General features: G+C 41.9%; 2 protein-coding genes across 2 annotated transcripts; both read right to left on the reverse strand.

The window, feature by feature from the left end:
• Nucleotides 1–2331: 2331 nt before the first annotated feature.
• On the reverse strand, nt 2332–3322 carry LOC147852998 (uncharacterized). The gene has a single exon (XM_087333691.1). It carries the CDS (start codon nt 3320–3322, stop codon nt 2447–2449), a length of 876 nt encoding a protein of 291 aa, XP_087189817.1. The 3' UTR covers nt 2332–2446.
• An 8200-nt stretch (nt 3323–11522) lies between these two features.
• On the reverse strand, nt 11523–15530 carry LOC147852999 (pyruvate dehydrogenase E1 component subunit alpha-1, mitochondrial-like). Its single transcript, XM_087333659.1, has 8 exons — nt 15131–15530; nt 14361–14516; nt 13983–14195; nt 12926–13000; nt 12749–12829; nt 12605–12676; nt 11890–12036; nt 11523–11816 (listed from the first exon to the last, which is right to left on the reverse strand). Exons 1-8 carry the CDS (start codon nt 15476–15478, stop codon nt 11622–11624), a joined length of 1287 nt encoding a protein of 428 aa, XP_087189785.1. The 5' UTR covers nt 15479–15530; the 3' UTR covers nt 11523–11621.
• Nucleotides 15531–20462: the final 4932 nt, after the last annotated feature.

A 20462-nucleotide genomic window follows, 5' to 3' on the forward strand; every position in this document is an offset into this window, starting at 1 on the left:
GTGAATCGACCGTTGGAATCGCGTCGGAGTAAGTAAGTCGTGGACTTGATGCCACGAATTACGGTGAATGGGCTGAGGTATTTTGTTATGACAAGGATATACCTGTTGCCCCTAGAGGTTTCGGGAAAAGGTCCCATGAAATCCCATCCGACTAGCTCGAAAGGTGACGTGACGGTGATGGGTTGGAGTGTTCCAACTGGCTTGCCCCCAGGTTTGATGTGTTGACACAAAGCGCATTGTTTGATACAGGTAGAGACTGAGTGTCTCATGTTGGGCCAATAATACTTGAGATGTAATTTTTCAAGAACCTTGTGGAAACCCAAGTGGCCCGACAATGGGTGGTCGTGATAAAATTGGAGATACGTTTGTTGTAGGGCATGAGGGATGTAGAGACGAGGCTCGTGATGCGCTTGAATGAAGAATACCAAGTTATCGCGGAGCATGAACCGTCGTTGTGAGGGAAACGGTTGGAGGGAGCGCAACTGATGGATTATCTGTTGGATGATGGGGCCGTGTTGTTGAAGCGTAGCGAGTTGTGGCAATGGTATCGGAAGATCGGATGTCTCAGGGAGAAATTGGACAGCCTAGTAGTCGGCGTGAGAGAGACTATCAGCGACCAAATTGGTTGCACCTTTCCGATAGGAGAGGGTAAACTGATACTCTTGAAGTGCTAGCGTCCATCGCAACAAGCGGCCTGGGGGGTGAGGTCGATGGATAAGAGAAAGCAAGGGTTGGTGGTCGGTCTCAACCGTAACTTGTCCACCATGAAGGTATGGATGAAAACGCTGGAAAGACCAGACAATCACAAGTAGCTCCTTCTCAGTGGTTGAGTAGTTGTGTTCAGCCGACGTGAGAGTCTGACTAATGAAGGCGACCGCCTTCTCTTGCCCATGGCAATCGGCTTGCAAGAGGACGGCTCCTAACCCCTGGTTTGATGCGTCTATCTGCAACGTGAACGGTCAGTCAAAGTTAGGATGGGCGAGCAACCCCGATTCCTTGACCTTGGTTTTAAGGCGACGAAAGCTATCTTCACAAGCAGGATCCCAACTGAATGACACGCCTTTCTTCAAGAGTTGGCGAAGGGGAAAAGTGACCAAGGCAAGGTTTGGGATGCAGCGAAGGGAAAAGGTGATCATGCCCAAAAAACGTTGCAAGGATTTGACTGAAGTGGGGTGAGGGTAGTCGTTGATGGCTGCTACCTTTGCAGGGTCCATACGGATTCCGTCACCAGAGATGATGAAGCCGAGAAAACGGAGGCTAGTGCTTCCCCATCGACACTTCTTCCATTGGAGCTGCAAGTTATGTTGAGTTATGCAAGCGAGGACTTCGGCGAGAGTTTGTAGATGGTCCTCCCAAGTGGTCGTGTGGATAAGGATGTCATCGAGATAAACGAGGAGGACACCTTTGTTGATAAGGGCGGCAAAAATGGAGTTGGCCATGCGTTGGAATGTGCTGCCAGCATCAGACAGGCCGAACGGCATGCGGGTGAATTGGAATAGCCCGCGGCGTGTGCGGAATGCGGTCTTGTGGGCGTCAGAAGGTTTTAGGGGGATTTGCCAATATCCCGAGGCTAAGTCTAGGGAGGTGAAATAACGGGAGCCACCAATTTGATCCAAGAGGTCGTCCACGCGAGGGAGCGGGTAGAGGTCATGGATAGTCACTTTGTTAAGAGGCTTGAAGTCGATGCAAAAGCGGAAGGTGCCATCATCCTTCTTGACGAGGTGGGGTTCCGAAACCCAATCGCTGGTGGAAGGAACGATAATACCTTTGGTGAGCATGTCGGTGACGACCGCATCAATGCGATCATGGTCGAGAGGGGAACGTCGGCGGGTAGCCATGCGGATCGGAGTGGCCTCCCCAGTACGAATGGCATGTTGTACTGGGAAAGAGACAGTAGGAGCATGTGTGGGTTGGAGGATTAGTGATGGAAAACGGGCTAATAATTGGCGGATGGAGACCAATCGCTCTTGTGGACTAAGTGCTACCTAAACTTGGCTAAGGTGGGGGCTAGGGGAGCTATCTTGTAGAAGAGGGATAGGGGAAGCATGTGGGACAAGAAGTTTGTGGGCCTCAAAATCAATCACAGCGCGGCGCTTGAGGAACCAATCACAACCTAGGGTGAGGGGGAAGAGTTGGTGGGGGGGCAAGACATAAAAGTGATGTGAGAAGGTGATAGTGCCTAAGGTGAAGGTGCAATGGGCTTGTGTGTGAGAGTGGTAAAGATGTTGGTGATCGCCAAAAAGGACTTGGATGGAAGGAGCAGTGGATGTGGGGAGACCTAATCGGTGTACTAAAGCGGTGCTAATAGAAGATATACTACTACCAGTGTCTAATAAGATGGTGTGGGTGCAGTGATTAATGGTGGCGAGGGCGGTGCATACCCTCGAACTAGAAGAGGCAGACGCTTGGATGTGGAGGGTTGGCTCTTCCATCAGCACCCCGGACGTCAGTTTCCCGGAAGCTCAGCCAACGATGCCGCGTCAGCCATAGTTATCTGGACTTGTTGCTTGTGAGATTGTTGTTGCAATTTCCGGCACTGACGTCGGACGTGTCCATAATTGTGGCAGTAGAAACACCTCGGGCGCCCTTGGCTATCACAATCGGGATGGTTGCGGCGAGCCTGCAATTGCATGTTTTGGACATCAATGTCCATGGGGGCCGCGCCTTGGTATTGGGCGCGTGAGTCGGTGGCTGATGGATGGGGCCAACGAGGTTGGGTGTCAGATAATGTACAAGCTTCGATTCGTTGGGCGATGAGGATGGTGTCGTTGAATGTCTGCGTACCTTGGTCCCGAGCGCGGCGAGTGATGTCGTGGCGCAGACGAGGCCATAAGAAGAAAAGCTTCACATGCTCGGGCATGGTAGGGTCAGCGCGAATGAGGAGTTGATTGAGGCGAACACCAAATTGTCCCACGGGTTCGTGTGCTTGTTGTTGCAATGTTTCGAGTTGTTGTAACGCCGTTTGGGCTGAATTTTGATGGGCGAAGTTTTGTACGAGGAGATCCCGAAGGATCACCCAATTCTCAGTCACGTCGCTTGATTGTTGGACGTACCAAGTGGCGGCGACGTTTTCGAGCAGGGTACGAACTTCCAAAGCTTTGCGCTCGTCGGACCATCGATGGTAACTAGAGATCATCTCAAAATGATCCAACCAAGCTAAGACATCCTGGGAAGGCAATCCGAAGAAGGACTTCGGGCGCACCTTGGAATCTGGACGATCTTGCGCGCGGTCGTTGTGAGCGGAGAGGAAGGAGAGCATAGCTTGATTCGTATGGCTGATTTGAAGCATGATGTTGGAGACGAGTTCCAGGAGCTGCTCCATTTGGAAAGGGGGAGGTCGTGCGTGAGGTTGCGAGAACTCAGGCTCCATCGGGGTATCGACGTTGGAGGCGGCGGAAGGGAATTGGGATGCCATGAACAATGTAGTAGTGGCTAAAATTTGAGCCCGCTTCTCCACCAATTATGTGAAATGCACATAAAAGGAAACAAAACCAGCCTACCTAGCTTCATACTTATCATTCAATATATATAAGATACAAAGAACCCATTTTGGGACGGCCTAGCTACACGTGTCCCAAAATGGTGTGCTAAAAGGGTGTGCTAAAATGGGTGATGTGCTAAACGGGAGTGGCTAAAAGAGTGGTGTGTTCAAATGCATGCTCTTGCATGAAAGGGACACCACAATATTTATTTGGTCCCAAATTTAGGTCAAATTTGGTGTCCTTGTGGACAATAAAAAATCTATTCTTTTCTATATCTCCCTCTAGCTCTCCCACCACATCAATAAAACCATATTCCAAACACACTTGGCTAATTTACAAATTACCCCCAAAGCATTTCTTGCACCATCTTATAGGGCAATTTAACTATTACAAGGCCAAACCTATTAGTCTTATCTTTACCATATTAGTCTAATCTTTACTTTGTTAATTTACAATTTATTTGTAGCCATCTTACTTAAGAGTGACTTATAGAATGTGTCACATCCACATGGTCATGTTCCGTTCTTCTCTAAAGAGACGCCTATTACACTAACCAAAGGGTTGGAACAACTCCAAATTTTTTCATATTGTTGGATGACCAATGAATAGTTGCAACCAATCTTCAACAAGTAAAAGAGCTTGACTGTTGATGAAGCTATTTATTTAGTAGACTCAAGCAGATGATTGTCACATTATTGTGTTGTTTCGAGTAAAACACTTCTCCGCATTTGAGCGAGGTACTTACGGCATTGTTCATGTCTAATCATGTTGAAGGATTAGAAGTTCTTCCTCATTCTTCTTCTTCTAAACTCATATTACATACAGCTTATGAAACAAAATTGATCTCAAATCTATTTTATATATCTTTCTGATCATGAAACTTACATGTATTTGTTAAGAGATGACGAGACTTTTTATATTGTATGTATTGTAGGAAGAAAACAATGGCAAATCCACGGTTTGACACAGAATTTGGATAGATATTGAATACACAAGTCCTATTTCTTTTATGCCCATATTAGTGTTTTTATTTATTTTGTTTGTTTATCTTTCAATGTCTATATTTTTTTTATTTGTTCATTCAGATTAGCGATTACGTTTTCCAGCATCCATAATTAGCTCTGTAGTAGATGTTAACCTTTTGTGGATGATATATCATTAGAGTTATCATCCCTGAATATGAAGGACGATTCAGGTTCAGATGATGGTACGATTCTGAATCCTCAAATCAAAATGATGGTGATGATGACGATTTGTGGGTTATACACTGGTGATTCTAGTAATTCTGCTAGTCGGGCTGTTTGAAGAGAATTACTAATCATACTGTTGATGATGCAGACAATGACAATGACTGATGACGATGCAATTCAGAATCCTCAAATAAAAAAAGATGATGATGGATGGTGGGCTGCTATAAATTGTTAAGCTCATAACTCTACTAGTCAGGGGCATTTTGAAGATAGTTACAAATCATATCAGGCTGCAGCAATGAATTCCACACTGGTTTTGGCTGCTGGCCTCTCTATAGGTCCTGCTGGCGATGGTCCTCTAAAACCCACTGTTATCTTGTCCTGAACACACAAATGGAATGGTGGGGGATCAATCTTACTCTCTCGAAATTTGTAGCACAGCTGACATGATAGTCCACCACGAGCTAATGATGATGATGATGATATTGTTGCTGATGATGATGTGTGGTTTATGTTATTCTGATAGTCAGAATTAAGGCTACATACGAGCCCCCTTATTTTGGACATATCTACTGTAGCATTCACTCCAATCTTCGAATTATATACATTTTGGTGAAGATCAGAAGAAGCTAGTGATTGTTGCTGATGAATCATACCATTCGTATTGTAACTCCAATAATGGGTCTGAGCTTTCTGAAGATTAGGATTCTGAGTTCCTGATACCACTAAACCAGGATTCTTCAGGAGGACGATATTATTATTCCCTCCTGTGGAAGAGAAGACCGGAGATGATAGCGTTGTGTGATCATCTTTACTTAGAACATTAGGGTTCAGAAGTCCATCTCTACTCTGGATTAGAGAAGGCCTCCCTAAGAGAGCATCATTGTATCTTTCTTGGAAGTCTTCACTAGCCTTGATGGACAGGTTATGGTGGTGGTGGTGGTGGTGATGGTGATGATACAATTGCCATGACTTACTACTATGATCATCTCTAAGGAACATATTCGGCTGATCGACATTATGATTCCTCGACCACTGTTTAGCTCCATCTTGCAATATTTGCCTTGGATAGAAGTTGCAAATACCTCGTCCACGAGACAATATATTTGCCATGTTTGCTCCTATTTGCTTCTCCATATTATACATCTTCTCATGCAATCGAGCATTATTGATAGCTGTAGTCGATACTAATGGGCTTGAGTTCATTAATGCAGCTTGCTGTTCTCCTCTAGTCAGTAAAATTTTCTGATCTGATCTGTTGAGTAACTTTACATGATGAGACGTGATCAAATTAGCATGTGGTGCAGATGGTGAGCTCATCACGATGTTCTGATGATGATCAGGCACTACTCGAGATGATGAAGATGAATTATCTGGAATCAGAGTTAGCCTACTTTTTCTTTCTGGAGAAGATTGCTGGTTATTAAACCCTGAATTCATCATACACTGGAGACTAGTATAATGATCAGCTCTATGAGACCAACTATTATGTTCTTGCCTTGTCTGTGGTAACCCCTGGGATGATTGAATATTTGTTTGAGAAGAACCACGACAAATTTGTGAATTGCAATCTCCAAATAAATTTGGTTGCTGTGGATCACCATTTAAATGCAAAAGATCCACAGATTGTTGTGTATCAACCATTCCTTTTCGGGCTGGCCGATTATATCCCATTCCGTCCATAAGAGCTATTGGTTCAATCTTATCATCCAGAGATTTTACATCGTCCATATCTACTACATTAGTACTACTTAACATATTCTCCAAAGTAAGTGATTGCTTTGTGTTTATATGATTAACCAAATCAGTACAGCTCATATGATTCCTGTCTTTTTGTACAGGATCCAAAGAATGGCATATTATAAATTCCTCTCCATTTTCCTCTTGATCTGTGCTTCTTCTTTTTCCTGTGGTGCCTTTCCTTTCTTTCTTTGACTTCTTAGTGGTAACTAAGAAATGACAATCTTTCTCCCACTTTGGATTATGCTGATTCAAGATGATACTGAAATTAGTGTTCTCATTGATAGGCAATTTCTGTCGACTATCACTTATAGTGTCTTTTGATGTTCTTCTACAGACGAAAACAGCAGACATTTGTCCTGATGGAAGACCTACCTTCTGAGTCAGAAGGCTTTGAAATCTTTTGAATGTTAGCACAGAATGTACACCAATGTATCCTTTATCATGCTCCTTCTCTCCATCATGGAAGACCACAGGATATGGTGTAGCAAAGGTTTCCATTGTCATGATGGAATATATAGTCTCCGATTTTTATAGCATGTGACTTTAGGAATTTCTGCCGTGAATTTGCCTCGTTTTGAAGGAGATTTGAAGCAAAACCTCTGATGTAAATATCTTACAGCGCCATCATATAATACATGCTGAGATAGACCCCCAAACAGAAGAAATATTAGTCAGATATGAAACTTTAAACAGATTCGAATAGATACAATGCAATACAAAACGAAACTGAAAGAAGATAATCAAGAAGAAAAAGATCCTATTGTTTACACTGTTCGCCAAAATGTGGTTAAAAAGAATGGATTAATGGCATCTGAGTTGTACAATTTTAAGTAGCAAGAAGAAGACAGAGGAGCGAAATATACGACAGGAAAATCAAACTGTAGCAGAACGAATAGGTTAAAAGGAGACAACCAAGTTCGGCAGAAGGAAATTTAGTTACATAATTAGAGATTCGTGGGATGAAGCGATCAAAGAACAAAAGAACGAAAACAAAAGGGAGGATTGATAAATACTTGTTCATCTGCGTGCGGTGTGCAGTACTGATTTCTCGGCAATGCGCTTGGCGATGGGGATGGAGATGGGGATGGCGATGGCGATTTTCTGTTTTATTTCCTCGCGTTTCGATTATATACCGTCAGAGAGAGAGAGAGAAAGAGAGACAGGCTTTTTAAAGTCTATTTACACCGACTCTCCATCAACACATACAAATACATACATACATACATACATACATACATACATACATACATACATACATACATACATATAATTATCATCTTAATGTCATCCTAATTAGCCACCTTAATCACTCAATCTCCTCGTGATGTTCTAGAACAGACTGATCTATATCTCTCAATACTCGGTTTATTTTACATTTCGTCACGATTATTGACAGCCATCTGTTGGCCATTCATTGTACACGTCCTGCCCCTCTTGGACTCCCAACTCCCTGGCTCGGACATCATTCGAGACCAACGTACCCTTAACGTTCATACATTGGCTCCTTGAAATCCCCCGAATGCTTTAAAATAAAGTGAAGACGTAATTTGCATTGGGTAACACCCGAGGTCTTGAGTCTTTTGATAGCATGGATTGAATGAATCGAACATAGTGGGAATAACACTTTTTAAACCTCTTGTCGTTCATCCGAATGTTTAAACATGTGATGTGATATTGCCATGACTAATAAGAACGGGCAGTTATAATGAGCTTACTTGAGAGGAGCAAACATCACAAGTCACGATATTTAAAAGGAAAGCAAACAAGTTGCTTGGATCTATTGGTAGCAAACCATTGATTTGGATGCACTCGAATTGATTGTTGTATTGGAATTGAGGATTGTAGAGTTATATATTGGAACCTAATGCCCTTTCAAAACTTATATGGCGGTATGTGCATTCATATTATGTGCAATTTGTGTTACAATGTTTGACATGCAATCATGAAATATGTTCAAGTATGGTAGAGAGCAGATAATGAGATAAAATGTTATAGCTAATATAATCTTGAACATATTACTTTGTGGACAACAACGTGATGCTCTTATTATGGTCAAGAAATACACTTGCACATAGGGAGATGACCTTCCATTGAAAATCTCGATCATCATAGACACTGCAACTAAGATAGGTTCAACTTGTTTACATCATTTGAAGAAGAAGGAAAACTCTACAATCTCATTAGATCATCCCATTATGTTTTGTATAGTGTCATCTTTTACAAATGAAGAGTGATCCTAATTAAAAGAACATGAAAATGTGAAGGGCATATTTTACACTTAAAACATAAAAAAGCTTCGTGACATAAATATACAAATGGTAGTTGTGATCGTCAATATACGTGCCTACCAACATCTACCAATGTAGTTTGCTTCCATGATGTGAATGATACTTAGGTTTGATCTCACATATTTGCAATTATGAGAGTGGAATATGAGGGGTTGAAAAGACAAGAAGACATTGAAATATTGAAAACTATACTCGTGTTACAATACTTACATGCAATCATACATTAATGGACACAAAAAGTCAAATAGTGTGGCCATTGGCTCATGGATGACCATTTGGTCATCCACCACCTACATATAGGTAGAAGGTTAACTTGCATAAAGAAGGTTAACTCATATAAATAAGGTTCATAATCCTATCATATACTTCTTCTCATGACCTTGGGTTAACTTTGCATAAAGCTCTCATGCTCAATAGTTAAATAAGAAATGATTATGAATATGAATGTAGAGATGTACTCTTATGTCAATGTTTTTGCCACATAATACATCAAGAAAAAGGTTCATGTGGAAACCCCCCTTCATAACACAATTTAAGGAGTGTGTAAATTAGGTCAAGTAAAAATTGCCCTATTTGAGGAACCAACGCAAAAGCAAAAAGTGTGTACAAATGCAACCATATGTTAGGTCATGTCATCAATTAATAACCACACGTGTTAGACAAAGATTAAAATATATAGTTTGGATTCCTTAATTGGAACTAAAGAAAGACAAACTCTAAACTTGAATCAATGGAAAACATCATGGAAATTACAAGTTGAATTTCATATAGGGATAAAACTATAGTACAATGGCATTGATTCTCATCCTTGAAATGAAATGAGGAGGACTTTGCTTTATAGTAGTTGTCAATCATCATAATTATATTATGATTGACAAATACACCATTACCTTACCATCACCTCCACAACTTTACTACATGCCACAATATATTCTAGGGATTGAACACACGAGCTTCAAGATCCCCATCCGACAATCGTTTCATCGAAGTAGCAACCACATGGGTTATCTCTCTCAATTATAATAATGGAATGCTAGGGTACAACCAAATACACATTGACATCCCCATACTCCATTTGAAAGAAGACATGATGTGATACAAATTCGATCGGGATTTCAAACTTGCTCAACAATTTCATCATCTTCCCTTGATATACATTTTACACATGGACTAAGTGCTACCATTGGACAAACACACGATTCTTTATATCAACTTCCAATAAACACAAGTGGATGGTAAAAAGTGACAAATTTAAATTACACTATTCTAATTACATGACAGGGAAATAGTGTTAGAGTAGCATTATAATATAGTAAGTGTATTGTATGCTATGATATCTAAAACAACAAAAGTGATTATTGATACTCTTGGAAAAGTCCCCTCACCATTAATCATTTCGAGTACATAGGGGATGTTTGTTGGCACAACATCCCAATTTCTTTTTGTCTTGGGTTCATTCATGCTAAGCCATAGTCCCACGAGTGTGCTAGGTGTTGGTCATGCAACAAGCTTTTGTAATTGAGCAGACCTTGCATTATAAAGGGTGTAGTGTGTAATTAACCAATGATAAGCAACATGTAATCGTCATTTCCTAGAACAGTAAAAAACTAGTTGAATGAGATATTCAACGTGTGCTCATTAAAGAGGCAAATCAAAATAAATAGAGATTATATGAACATAGTGGGCATGATCACTCTACATCACCCACACCTATAAAAGCTTTGTAATGCACCCCACTTGGAAGGTCAAAAGAAGGTGATTAAGGGAACTATTGACGCAATATGACACCATATTTATAAAGACTACTTGTTAAGTGCATTACTAATCTATATTGACTCGTCTCCCCTCTCACTCTTAAATGGTTAATTCTTCAACATTGATTGTTAATTAAACCTACGCAATTAAGCACATTGCCAATTCAGTCATGTTGCGTACAAACTCAATGTTTTATCTTACAGAAAAATGGAGTTTACATATTCAACGTAACATTGTCTTTCAAAAGGCAATGCAAATAATAGTTTTATCAATTGACATTTCCAATTTGAGGTACAACCAACATACTATCTTTCAAATGGAATTGCTTGACTATGTTACACTATATAAAGGGCATTTTGACCATGTGTAGCTAGCTAGCTAGCTTCTTTCATACTCGTGTATACAAAGGGGAATATGCCATATTAATATCTCAACCATCCCCATCTATCATTGTAATGTACATCTCATGATCTAGACAAGGGGACACCATACACAACTTCCCCAACCTGGATGCACAATCGCAGAAAATACTAAGTTATGGAACTTCAAACGATGAAATAATGATGTACACATACTCAATTAGGGTTTGGGGAACACCCTACACTTTCTCCTTGTATAAGTTATTGATTGCAAATAATGACACAAAATTATGGAACTTCAAAAGATGAATGGTAATGTGCTAGTAATCAAGTAGAATTCCAGCCTATGCAACATAGAAGTCACAATATTCACTATCATAAACCTAAACAACTTACTATCATACATATAAGAGAGACATGCCTCATTGTCTACATGAGATTGTTTTTTAATGGGGCGAGCTGGGGAGGTTTGATTTCTAGCCTAGAATTTCTGCCAGGGGATGTTTTGGGGTTTAATGGGAAACTACAACACTGAAATGGTGAGGCGGTGCCTGCCTAAACTAATCCAAAATCATTACACAAATTTAGGTAAGTGTAGAATTTCCAAACAAAATGTCATAAAAACCAAGGTACCATGCATATATAAGCACAAAGACGCTTTCATTTCATTCTAGCATAGATTTCAAAATCACATCCAATTGCGGATTGTCACAACTCTGGGATCTCACTTTTAATTCATAAGCTATTGAGAGTTTGGTTTACAGCATTTACAATATTTACAAGTATGTGCCAATCTCGACTGGTCTATGCTAGTTTGTAGATCGAGTGCTTTCGATCACAACCTTGAACTACAAGCCCTTGGTCATGCGCGTAAATGTTGGTAACCAGTTCACCATCTTCAGGCTCGGGCAATTGTTTGGCTTTCATTAATGCGTCACCAACATGTTGTTTGATTTCTTTGTTGATTGTCTTAAGCTCCTCTTCTGAAAACACATCTTCCTGATAACATGAATCTGTTTTAGAAACTTAACACTGACTCCGTTCAGATAACTTTATGAGAAAAACACAATACCTTCAAGATAATCTTTCGCAAGTGATCAATCGGGTCTCTGGCTTGCCGAACACTCTTGATTTCATCACGAGACCGATACGAACTGCCAGGGTCCGACATACTGTGACCATGATACCGGTATGTATCACATTCGATCACTATTGGGCCCTGAAGACATGCAAAGAGTTTTTTTAAAAGAAAAATTCAGAGCTGACAGTTCGAAGTTTGACATGATCACTGTGGGCTCTAGAAACTATGTTTGACTAGTTTGGCCTTGATATTCGAGGTAAAAAAGATGAGTTTTCTTTCTGTCACATATACAGCATACACATACAAATGGTTAATGCAAATGAGAGACCACGGGAAATGATTTATCAACAGTTTGGAATAACAAATAGACAATAAACTAGAAGGAAACAATACTAAAAACCCAAAGAAACAAATGTCTGGGACAATAATAAATGATAAACTTGAAGGCAATGCAGAAGGAAATTTATAGGATTATGGAGCTACTACAATCTTGAGATATGTTACTGAGGGAGAAACTGTATTTTTGCATATAATGTTTTCAGTGGAAGAATATGGGAAATGGCAAGTTAGTTTTTCACACTTGAGTTTATATAATCAAAGAGATTGCAAGTTTAATAAACAGGACAATGCATGTGGCATAAAATATTTCAACAGGAGAATACTATAAACGAGATTCTTCAAGAATGTTATAGTGGAATTTTCTTGCCTTTCCTCCTAAACAATGTTCTTTGCAGAAGAGCACGCCTTCTTTCACTGCAAAAATATCCATCCCATCAACCTGTTGATTACATCAATCCCATTATTTCTCAGGCAACCAATTCTAGTTTGAACATCAGATTGCTTTAGCCACCTTTATCCCTGGTAAGTAAGAAACTCGATCAAAGTATGTTGTCTTTTTTGATGCTCTCCATTCCGCAGTTCCCATGCCATACTGATTAATGATAATAATAATAAAAATAATAAAGACATCTTATCAATTCCGAATTGACTTCAAGCTATGGAAATGGATATACATGATAGATCATACATGGTTGTTTTCTATCAACAGAATAAGGGGAAGATTCCACAAAGCTGCCATATTCTTAATCTCGTATACTTGACCCTGCCAGGAATACTCTCTCTCTCTCTCTCTCTCTCTCTCTCTCTTTTGGTGAAAACACACAATTATATTAATAAATGTGTGTGAAAAACACTACTTACAATACGTGTGACAATGGAGTATGGTCACACACTAACCACACTACACTACATGGGTAGTGGAACATGTTGAATTGCCAATAGGCAAGACGAACACTCCACCGAGGAAAGAATTTCCACCACTTGTTCCGATAAAGAAAATTGCCACATTAGTACTCCCTTTAACTTTCATAGATATGCTTTCACTCCATGTCTACCATTGAATACAAAAGCGTTGCGCATGTTCCAATTATGACGCAATCCCCAATATCTCAAAAATAGGAAAACAATCTCCATCTCTGATTTTGGGTCAGCCTGTGTAAATTGTGCAAACACCCATTGTCTAGGTGTCAAATAACTCCGTGATAAAACTTGCCAAATTTGAGAAATGTAACTCCAAATTTGACAAGCAATTGGACATTGTATAAATCGATGAGTACTATCTTCTATCTGAGTCTCTCTCTCTCTCTCTCTCTCTCTCTCTCTCTCTCTCTCTCTCTCTACAAACAAGAAATTTTCCTCGACCGAAGGCTTGACACATGTGAAACAACTAACTATGCATGAAGGGCGAGAGACTCATGACTGACGTGCTTCTTGGATATACATGAAATCTTTTGGGTATAAGGGGCTATTGAATTGCATGAAAATAGTTCAAAATGGTAAAGCTACAACAAGAAACAAATCATTCCCTAGGCACACAATTCCTGAAGTGGATTGGCCCACTGCCTAAAGAATGGATACACACTTTATGCAAATCAGTCAATAGCATAGGATAAATTATTCAGCACAACGTGGTCTTAATTTATGAGAAAGAACAGCTTACAATCGAAAGGAAAAGATAAGAAAACCAAAATGATTTTGAAGAAGAGTACTTTAACTATTGTATGGAAGGATAAAAAAAGGCTTGCCTGATTATCTGCCCCATCTCCACAGATTGCAACAGCCACATTTTCTTGTTTCGAACATTTCAGGGCCAAAGCAAGTCCAGCTCCAAGAGGCGGTGTAGTGCCTACGATGCCCCAGCCACCAAAGAAATTGTTTTCCCTCTTGTAAAGATGCATGGAACCTCCTTTCCCACCAGAACATCCTGCCTTCTTACCCATGAGTTCAGCAAACACTTCCTAAAACAAAAATGCAATAACATTCTTAATACAAACAAACACACTGCTCAATCTTATAAAAAGATGTAGAATTTAAAAGAGAAAGTATGTATATCACTACACAGATTCCACAGTAACTTTACCCTATAAGATCAAAACATACAGATACTAAGAAAAAAAACATACAAATACAGAGCCACCTCTCGCCAGAAAAATTCCATGGTCTCTGTACGCTGTTATCACTGGATCCTGCATAGTGAGAGCAGCCTTCAAACCTGCTGCCACTGCCTCCTGCCCATCATAGAGGTGGCAAAATCCTCTAACCTTCTGAGACTTAAATAACTAGAGAAAATGACGGACAATTATCAGCAAAAGAGAATTCTAGGATAAATGTTTTAAAGAACAAAATAATAATGGTCTTTTAACCGAATCAGATTCTGCAGAGGAGTTTAACTGTCAACTTCTGCAAAAACAAATAGCAAGTGAAAGAAATGCAACGCTTTGCCATTACAAAGGAGAAGTATCAAATAAAGTTCTGGATATAAATTTGTTCTTTTTCTGTTTTTAGATATGCTTATATGTAAGAGAGATTGAGAAAAAGCACGCTTTCTTATTAACAAAATTATCCATGTATCCTTTGTCAAAGCTGAGAATACTAATCACATCAAGTTAAAGAGTGAATCCACAAATTATACCCTGGATGCGTAATTAGGAAATGGTTCTAGTTAATTAAAAGAGCACCACAGGTGAATAGGATGTCCGACATTGGTAATATAGATAATGCTGGAAATAAGCCAGCATAAATTTATGATTTTCTCATAGGTATAAGCATATTTAGGTGAATCTCACTTGTTTTTTTTTGTGTGTGCGATGTTGAAGGGCACCATTGAAGCATAGAAGTCACGAAATGGGAAAAAACCAAATATGGAATCTGTAAGAAGATTATGATCTTGTACCTGGTCTGCGCTAATCTCCATGATTCGGATAGTAACCATATCTGTATACATTTGAAGCAATTCCTCTTTATGAGTGAGGGAGGTCGAAGACGGGGGTCCATTGGGCAGGAGATGTGTGGAGAAAGGAATCTGTATCTGCACACGATACTCATGATCTGTCGTGTTGGTAGTAGGCGAATATACTGATGATGAGGATGAGGATGAGGATGAAGATGAGGAGGAGAAAGATTTCGATCTGAAGCTGAAGTGGTGACGAAGGCGATGGCAGGAATTGAAGAGAAGCAGGGGTTTCTGCAGGGTTAGTCTCTTCGTGGATGGAAGAGACAGTCTTGATGAGAAGCTGGGCATGGCGGAGAGATGTCGGCGTTTCTTCTCTTCTCTTCTCTTCTCTTCTCTGTGTTTCTGTGTTTCTTCTGATCTGTTGGCAGAGGAGGAGGAGGAGACACACAGAGATTCGAATGGAAGGAGAAGCTGAAGGTTTCTAAACTTGAATGGCGGTTTCACACTTGGCTCATCCAAGAAAAAGCCTTTTGTCCGGACAAAAGGAATGGCTAACTGGCCATCTGCCCGGACAAAGATCCGGGTTCCTTCCAGCCCCACAGATTCGAATGGAAGGAGAAGCTGAAGGTTTCTAAACTTGAATGGCGGTTTCACACTTGGCTCATCCAAGAAAAAGCCTTTTGTCCGGACAAAAGGAATGGCTAACTGGCCATCTGCCCGGACAAAGATCCGGGTTCCTTCCAGCCCCACAGATTCGAATGGAAGGAGAAGCTGAAGGTTTCTAAACTTGAATGGCGGTTTCACACTTGGCTCATCCAAGAAAAAGCCTTTTGTCCGGACAAAAGGAATGGCTAACTGGCCATCTGCCCGGACAAAGATCCGGGTTCCTTCCAGCCCCACAGATTCGAATGGAAGGAGAAGCTGAAGGTTTCTAAACTTGAATGGCGGTTTCACACTTGGCTCATCCAAGAAAAAGCCTTTTGTCCGGACAAAAGGAATGGCTAACTGGCCATCTGCCCGGACAAAGATCCGGGTTCCTTCCAGCCCCACAGATTCGAATGGAAGGAGAAGCTGAAGGTTTCTAAACTTGAATGGCGGTTTCACACTTGGCTCATCCAAGAAAAAGCCTTTTGTCCGGACAAAAGGAATGGCTAACTGGCCATCTGCCCGGACAAAGATCCGGGTTCCTTCCAGCCCCACAGATTCGAATGGAAGGAGAAGCTGAAGGTTTCTAAACTTGAATGGCGGTTTCACACTTGGCTCATCCAAGAAAAAGCCTTTTGTCCGGACAAAAGGAATGGCTAACTGGCCATCTGCCCGGACAAAGATCCGGGTTCCTTCCAGCCCCACAGATTCGAATGGAAGGAGAAGCTGAAGGTTTCTAAACTTGAATGGCGGTTTCACACTTGGCTCATCCAAGAAAAAGCCTTTTGTCCGGACAAAAGGAATGGCTAACTGGCCATCTGCCCGGACAAAGATCCGGGTTCCTTCCAGCCCCACAGATTCGAATGGAAGGAGAAGCTGAAGGTTTCTAAACTTGAATGGCGGTTTCACACTTGGCTCATCCAAGAAAAAGCCTTTTGTCCGGACAAAAGGAATGGCTAACTGGCCATCTGCCCGGACAAAGATCCGGGTTCCTTCCAGCCCCACAGATTCGAATGGAAGGAGAAGCTGAAGGTTTCTAAACTTGAATGGCGGTTTCACACTTGGCTCATCCAAGAAAAAGCCTTTTGTCCGGACAAAAGGAATGGCTAACTGGCCATCTGCCCGGACAAAGATCCGGGTTCCTTCCAGCCCCACAGATTCGAATGGAAGGAGAAGCTGAAGGTTTCTAAACTTGAATGGCGGTTTCACACTTGGCTCATCCAAGAAAAAGCCTTTTGTCCGGACAAAAGGAATGGCTAACTGGCCATCTGCCCGGACAAAGATCCGGGTTCCTTCCAGCCCCACAGATTCGAATGGAAGGAGAAGCTGAAGGTTTCTAAACTTGAATGGCGGTTTCACACTTGGCTCATCCAAGAAAAAGCCTTTTGTCCGGACAAAAGGAATGGCTAACTGGCCATCTGCCCGGACAAAGATCCGGGTTCCTTCCAGCCCCACAGATTCGAATGGAAGGAGAAGCTGAAGGTTTCTAAACTTGAATGGCGGTTTCACACTTGGCTCATCCAAGAAAAAGCCTTTTGTCCGGACAAAAGGAATGGCTAACTGGCCATCTGCCCGGACAAAGATCCGGGTTCCTTCCAGCCCCACAGATTCGAATGGAAGGAGAAGCTGAAGGTTTCTAAACTTGAATGGCGGTTTCACACTTGGCTCATCCAAGAAAAAGCCTTTTGTCCGGACAAAAGGAATGGCTAACTGGCCATCTGCCCGGACAAAGATCCGGGTTCCTTCCAGCCCCACAGATTCGAATGGAAGGAGAAGCTGAAGGTTTCTAAACTTGAATGGCGGTTTCACACTTGGCTCATCCAAGAAAAAGCCTTTTGTCCGGACAAAAGGAATGGCTAACTGGCCATCTGCCCGGACAAAGATCCGGGTTCCTTCCAGCCCCACAGATTCGAATGGAAGGAGAAGCTGAAGGTTTCTAAACTTGAATGGCGGTTTCACACTTGGCTCATCCAAGAAAAAGCCTTTTGTCCGGACAAAAGGAATGGCTAACTGGCCATCTGCCCGGACAAAGATCCGGGTTCCTTCCAGCCCCACAGATTCGAATGGAAGGAGAAGCTGAAGGTTTCTAAACTTGAATGGCGGTTTCACACTTGGCTCATCCAAGAAAAAGCCTTTTGTCCGGACAAAAGGAATGGCTAACTGGCCATCTGCCCGGACAAAGATCCGGGTTCCTTCCAGCCCCACAGATTCGAATGGAAGGAGAAGCTGAAGGTTTCTAAACTTGAATGGCGGTTTCACACTTGGCTCATCCAAGAAAAAGCCTTTTGTCCGGACAAAAGGAATGGCTAACTGGCCATCTGCCCGGACAAAGATCCGGGTTCCTTCCAGCCCCACAGATTCGAATGGAAGGAGAAGCTGAAGGTTTCTAAACTTGAATGGCGGTTTCACACTTGGCTCATCCAAGAAAAAGCCTTTTGTCCGGACAAAAGGAATGGCTAACTGGCCATCTGCCCGGACAAAGATCCGGGTTCCTTCCAGCCCCACAGATTCGAATGGAAGGAGAAGCTGAAGGTTTCTAAACTTGAATGGCGGTTTCACACTTGGCTCATCCAAGAAAAAGCCTTTTGTCCGGACAAAAGGAATGGCTAACTGGCCATCTGCCCGGACAAAGATCCGGGTTCCTTCCAGCCCCACAGATTCGAATGGAAGGAGAAGCTGAAGGTTTCTAAACTTGAATGGCGGTTTCACACTTGGCTCATCCAAGAAAAAGCCTTTTGTCCGGACAAAAGGAATGGCTAACTGGCCATCTGCCCGGACAAAGATCCGGGTTCCTTCCAGCCCCACAGATTCGAATGGAAGGAGAAGCTGAAGGTTTCTAAACTTGAATGGCGGTTTCACACTTGGCTCATCCAAGAAAAAGCCTTTTGTCCGGACAAAAGGAATGGCTAACTGGCCATCTGCCCGGACAAAGATCCGGGTTCCTTCCAGCCCCACAGATTCGAATGGAAGGAGAAGCTGAAGGTTTCTAAACTTGAATGGCGGTTTCACACTTGGCTCATCCAAGAAAAAGCCTTTTGTCCGGACAAAAGGAATGGCTAACTGGCCATCTGCCCGGACAAAGATCCGGGTTCCTTCCAGCCCCACAGATTCGAATGGAAGGAGAAGCTGAAGGTTTCTAAACTTGAATGGCGGTTTCACACTTGGCTCATCCAAGAAAAAGCCTTTTGTCCGGACAAAAGGAATGGCTAACTGGCCATCTGCCCGGACAAAGATCCGGGTTCCTTCCAGCCCCACAGATTCGAATGGAAGGAGAAGCTGAAGGTTTCTAAACTTGAATGGCGGTTTCACACTTGGCTCATCCAAGAAAAAGCCTTTTGTCCGGACAAAAGGAATGGCTAACTGGCCATCTGCCCGGACAAAGATCCGGGTTCCTTCCAGCCCCACAGATTCGAATGGAAGGAGAAGCTGAAGGTTTCTAAACTTGAATGGCGGTTTCACACTTGGCTCATCCAAGAAAAAGCCTTTTGTCCGGACAAAAGGAATGGCTAACTGGCCATCTGCCCGGACAAAGATCCGGGTTCCTTCCAGCCCCACAGATTCGAATGGAAGGAGAAGCTGAAGGTTTCTAAACTTGAATGGCGGTTTCACACTTGGCTCATCCAAGAAAAAGCCTTTTGTCCGGACAAAAGGAATGGCTAACTGGCCATCTGCCCGGACAAAGATCCGGGTTCCTTCCAGCCCCACAGATTCGAATGGAAGGAGAAGCTGAAGGTTTCTAAACTTGAATGGCGGTTTCACACTTGGCTCATCCAAGAAAAAGCCTTTTGTCCGGACAAAGATCCGGGTTCCTTCCAGCCCCAGAGACCCCCCCCCCCCCCCCCTTCATGCAATACATGCACATATGTGATGTTCCAAACACTTTCCAATATATGTGTGCCATGTTCTTCTCATATACATAATATGGTGTCTCTTCCTCAACGTTCTATTATTGCATATACCAACAGTAAATTTGCAAACAATATTCATAGCCTTCGGAGGAATTCTGTGAGTTCATCGAAGAAGTAGTCTCCGCTATCATCAAATATGAGGCAATGGATCTTCTATTCGATCTCTTTTTCCACTATAGGCTTCATGAATACACTAAAGTATGTGAAAAATTATATCCTATTTATGGTAGGCAGGTGTACACATGGGGAAGATTGGCTAAGGAAATTCAAAACTATGAAAAGGAGTATGGTGAGTTCCTTCTCCTCTCCGATGGGAGACATGTATTGGAGATCTCGGATATTACATCAGATCGTTGTTTGGAAGAGGGTATGGTATGGTCTATGATATCTTCTCTAGTCGTTTGGGTATTGTGGAAGGCTAGATGTAAATGTGTATTTCAGAAAGTTAAACAAAATGCGGTTGACTTAGTCAAAGAGGTATGGTTAATGCTCGTACACACTTTAAGAGGTCAATATGATGCAATAACTGGTGAGCCTAAGGTTGTGATTTGTAGACAACAACAGTTTCAAGAAATTTGGAAAAACGCTGAGGTTTTCATCTCTTTTGGAGAAAGAATAAAGTGGAGATATGCTCCACCAAGATGGCTTTTTCCACCCCCCATCTTGGAACAACTTCCATGAGGGCTTGTGATACTTGGCATTCTGGTTGATGTGGATATAACGGTTGTAATATATTGTATGAATTCGTTGTAGCCTTTTGGCATCTTTCCATTAATACC

This window comes from Azolla caroliniana, unplaced genomic scaffold, assembly GCF_043228905.1.
Source record: "Azolla caroliniana isolate FFs.n. ecotype wild unplaced genomic scaffold, voAzoCaro1.0.p SCAF_17, whole genome shotgun sequence".
Lineage (NCBI taxonomy): Eukaryota > Viridiplantae > Streptophyta > Polypodiopsida > Salviniales > Salviniaceae > Azolla > Azolla caroliniana.

Excerpts from the sequence above, each read along its gene's own strand:
- LOC147852999 (XM_087333659.1), bottom strand. The coding sequence starts at position 15,478 with ATGCCCAGCTTCTCATCAAGACTGTCTCTTCCATCCACGAAGAGACTA. Across the intron at positions 14,517-15,130 it reads TGGAGATTAGCGCAGACCAG|TTATTTAAGTCTCAGAAGGT; the intron begins GTACAAGATCAT and ends CATTTTCTCTAG. Across the intron at positions 11,817-11,889 it reads TGCGAAAGATTATCTTGAAG|GAAGATGTGTTTTCAGAAGA; the intron begins GTATTGTGTTTT and ends TCATGTTATCAG.
- LOC147852998 (XM_087333691.1), bottom strand. The coding sequence starts at position 3,322 with ATGGAGCAGCTCCTGGAACTCGTCTCCAACATCATGCTTCAAATCAGC.